Raw genomic sequence first — 4420 nt, 5'->3', positions numbered from 1 at the left:
AGGCTGTGATGTGAAACCCTTTCCAAACACAGGTTAGACCCCAGCAGGAGGATCCTGTCTATTTCTGGGCCCCACACTTTAGGAAGGATGTCAAGGTCTCAGAGAGGGTGCGGAGGAGATTTTCTAGAATGTTCCCAGGGACGAGGGGACCTCAGTTCATGTGGAGAGACTGGGAGAAGCTGGGATTGTTCTCCTTAGAGCAGAGAAGGTTAAGGGGGAGATTGAATCGAGGCATTCAAAATCAGGAAGGGTTTTGGATAGAGTGAATGAGGAGAAACTGTTTCCAGTGTCAGGAGGGTCGGTAACCAGAGGGACACAGATTGAAGAGAATCGGTAATAGAGCCAGAGGGGGAGATGAGGAGAATGTTTTTTTTACACAGCGAGTTGTTGTGATCTGGAAGGCGCTGCCTGAAAGGGCGGTGGAAGCAGATTCAATAGGAACTTTCAAAAGGGGGGAATTGGATAAATACTCGAAAAGGAGAAATTTGCAGGACTGTGGGGGGGAGAGAGCAGGGGAGGGGGACTAATTGGATAGATCTTTCAAAGGGCCAGCACAGGCTCGATGGGCTGAATAGCCTCCTGCTGTCCTGTGTGACTCTGTGTTTGTGCGTTTTTTGCAGATGTTATCCGAGGCTCTGGAATGAGAGACAACAGCTTTGACTGAGGAGAGCGTGTCAGGGGACCCAGCCCAGACTTCGATCCGAAAACTCGTTTTTCCATGTGTGGGCTACCTCCGGGGTTTCCGGAACTTGACCCTTCCTTCCAGAGCAGCTACACTGGTGGACTGAGGGGAAGAAAGCCATCCTTTCCACCCCCAGTCCCATCCGGAGAAGTTGTGAGAGACAAGACGTGGCCTTCGTTCCTGGGTGGAGATGTGGAATTGGAAGGACCTGCCCTGATCCAACTCTCTGTGGAAGGGCCAATTTCACTGTGATCTCATTCTCCACTTGTGGAAGAGAGAGAGAGAGAGAGGGCGGGGTGGACAGAGACAGTGAGAGACAGAGAGAGAGAGGGACAGAGACAGAGAGAGACACAGAGAGAGAGAGACAGAGGGGGGAGAGAGAGAGAGAGACAGAGATACAGAGAGAGAGAGACAGAGGGAGTGAGAGAGAGAGAGACGGACAGAGAGAGGCAGAGAGAGAGGCAGAGACAGAAGGAGAGACAAAAAGAGATAGAGACAGGGAGAGAGAGAGACAGAGGGAGAGAGAGACAGAGGAAGAGACAGAGAGAGAGAGACAGACAGAGGCAGAGGGAGAGACACTGCTAAGGTCGGGCGGTGTGAGTGCTGACCTGTTTCTAAAGGAGCTGCCTAGACTGAGACACTTGAGAGAGGATGTTAGGAAGCGTCTCTCAGGATCACCGAGAGTGTTGTCTCCTCACCCAAGCTGGCTGGTGGGGTGAAGACCTTAAATGAGAGGGACTTGAATAGCAGCTCTTTCACCAGCAGCGCCTGTCCAGACCAAAGCAGAATGAAGCATCTCAACAAATCCTGGGAAGAGTTTCCCAAGTCCGGGCTCCCGAACACCTCCAGCTCCGGTGGAGAGAACTTCGATGCCAGCACGATTGTCATCCCGTCCATTTACGCCCTGGTCTGCTGCGTGGGCGCGCTGGGCAATGCCATGGTCATCTATGTCATCCTCAAGTACGCCAAGATGAAGACGGCCACCAACATCTACATCCTGAACCTGGCGGTGGCCGACGAGCTCTTCATGCTGAGCGTTCCTTTCCTGGCTACCTCGGTTGCCCTGCACCACTGGCCCTTCGGGTCCCTCATGTGCCGCCTGGTCCTGAGCGTCGATGGCGTCAACATGTTCACTAGCGTCTTCTGCCTGACCGTGCTGAGCGTGGATCGCTACATCGCGGTGGTCCATCCCATCAAGGCAGCGAGTTGCCGGAGACCGACAGTGGCCAAAATCATCAACGTCCTGGTCTGGGTGCTCTCCTTGCTGGTCATCCTGCCCATCGCTATCTACGCGGACACTGTCCGCACCTCCGAGGGGACAGTGGTCTGCAATCTGCTGTGGCCTGAGGCCTCTTGGTCCAAGGCCTTTGTGGTCTACACCTTCCTCCTGGGGTTCCTGCTGCCGGCCTTGGCCATTTGCCTCTGCTACTGCCTCATTGTGCTCAGGATGAGGTCTGTGGCCCTCAAGGCAGGCTGGCTGCAGCGCAGGAGGTCCGAGAAGCGTATCACCTGGATGGTGATGCTGGTGGTGGCCGCCTTCGCCGTCTGCTGGATGCCCTTCTACGTTGTCCAGATGGTCAACGTCTTCCTGTACCCGACGGACCCCACCCTCACCCAGCTCTTCATCATCCTCAGCTACGCCAACAGCAGTGCCAACCCCATCCTGTACGCCTTCGTCTCGGACAACTTCAGGCGCTCCTTCCAGAGGATCCTCTGCTTCCGCTGGTTCGACGCTGGCCTCAAGGAGCCTGTCGACTATTGCGCCCTGGCCCTCAGGAGCAAGGTTTGCCATGCCAAGGAGGACCAGCAAGACTGCCTGGGCTCTGAGATGGCCTACCGGAATGGGACCTACACCTCGAGGGTGACCACCTTATAACAAGGCTCCCGAGTGCTGCTGGGCTTTGCAACTGTACTGAAATCCAGTCACAGCCAACTTACAAGATCAGCTTCACGTCCCGACAAAGAACTCCCCCATCTCTCCATCTCCCCATCTCTCCATCTCCCCATCGCTCCATCTCTCCATCCCCCCATCTCTCCATCTCCCCACCTCTCCATCTCCCCATCTCCCCATCTCTCCATGTCTCCATCTCCCCATCTCTCCATCTCTCCATCCCCCCACCCACCCATCCCCCATTTCTCCATCTCCCCATCTCTCCATCTCTCCATCCCCCCATCTCTCTATCTCTCCATCTTCCCATCCCCCCATCCCCCCTCTCCCCATCTCCCCATCTCTCCAGATCCTGTCAACCCCTCGGGACGTCCCAGAGTGTTTCACACACAGTGAAGGACTTTCTTTTTGAAGTGTGGTCACTGTTGTAATGTAGGAAACTCAGCAGCCCATTTACGCACAGCAAGATCCCACAAACAGCAATGTGATAATGACCCAGATTATCTGTTTTTAGTGATGTTGGGTGAGGGATAAATATTGACCCCAGGACACCGGGGAGAACTCCCTCCTGCTCTTCTCCCAATAGTGGCCGTGGGATCTTTTACACCCACCCGAGAGGGCCTTGGTTTAATGTTTCATCCTGAAATACGGGACCTCCGACAGTGCGGCACTCCCTCAGTACTGACCCTCCGACAGTGCGGCGCTCCCTCAGCACTGACCCTCCGACAGTGCGGCGCTCTCTCAGCACTGACCCTCCAACAGTGCGGCACTCCCTCAGCACTGACCCTCCGACAGTGCGGCGCTCCCTCAGCACTGATCCTCTAACAGTGCGGCACTCCCTCAGCACTGACCCTCCGACAGTGCGGCACTCCCTCAGCACTGACCCTCCGCCAGTGCGGTGCTCCCTCAGCACTGACCCTCCGACAGTGCGGCGCTCCCTCAGTAATGACCGCCCGACAGTGCAGCACTCCCTCAACACTGACCCCCGGACAGTGCGGCGCTCCCTCAGCACTGACCCCTGGACAGTGCGGCTCTCCCTCAGCACTGACCCTCTGACAGTGCAGCTCTCCCTCAGCACTGACCCTCCGACAGTGCGGCGCTCCCTCAGCACTGACCCCTGGACAGTGCGGCGCTCCCTCAGCACTGACCCTTCGACAGTGCGGCGCTCCCTCAGCACTGACCCTCCGACAGTGCGGCGATCCCTCAGCACTGACCCTCCGACAGTGCGGCACTCCCTCAGCACTGACCCTCCGCCAGTGCGGTGCTCCCTCAGCACTGACCCTCCGACAGTGCGGCGCTCCCTCAGTAATGACCGCCTGACAGTGCAGCACTCCCTCAACACTGACCCCCGGACAGTGCGGCGCTCCCTCAGCACTGACCCCTGGACAGTGCGGCTCTCCCTCAGCACTGACCCTCTGACAGTGCAGCTCTCCCTCAGCACTGACCCTCCGACAGTGCGGCGCTCCCTCAGCACTGACCCCTGGACAGTGCGGCGCTCCCTCAGCACTGACCCTCCGACAGTGCGGCGCTCCCTCAGCACTGACCCTCCGACAGTGCGGTGCTCCCTCTGCAGTAGGGATGATGCAGTTGGCAGTTTGAGGGTGAGGAATTGGTGGGGTATGGGGTGGGACGGGTGTGAGTTGTTCCTGGGGCATGTTTCCCGGTGAGAGATGAGGTGGGGGTGCAAAACGTGCCCTTCCTGCTGTCCGACAGGGCTTGGAAATGTTCAATCTCGAGCTAACAGCACTGAGGAGCTCGGGATTTAATCGCTCACCATCAGCCTGTAAATCAGAGCCCTGGCCAGACAAAAGGACATGTGGAAAATTTGACAATTCGTTCAGTGTTGGCTA

The 4420-nt window shown here is 57.1% G+C and overlaps 1 protein-coding gene across 1 annotated transcript; it reads left to right on the top strand.

Moving 5' to 3' along the window:
- The first annotated feature begins 1469 nt into the window (after positions 1-1469).
- LOC121274740 (somatostatin receptor type 1-like) lies at positions 1470-2558 on the top strand. Its single transcript, XM_041182080.1, has one exon. It carries the CDS (start codon positions 1470-1472, stop codon positions 2556-2558), a length of 1089 nt encoding a protein of 362 aa, XP_041038014.1.
- The last annotated feature ends 1862 nt before the right edge of the window (positions 2559-4420 follow it).

This window comes from Carcharodon carcharias (assembly GCF_017639515.1).
Source record: "Carcharodon carcharias isolate sCarCar2 chromosome 37 unlocalized genomic scaffold, sCarCar2.pri SUPER_37_unloc_3, whole genome shotgun sequence".
NCBI classification, from domain to species: Eukaryota; Metazoa; Chordata; class Chondrichthyes; order Lamniformes; family Lamnidae; genus Carcharodon; species Carcharodon carcharias.
Note: the sequence above shows the minus strand (reverse complement) of the source record. Positions and strands in the feature narration are given on the sequence as shown.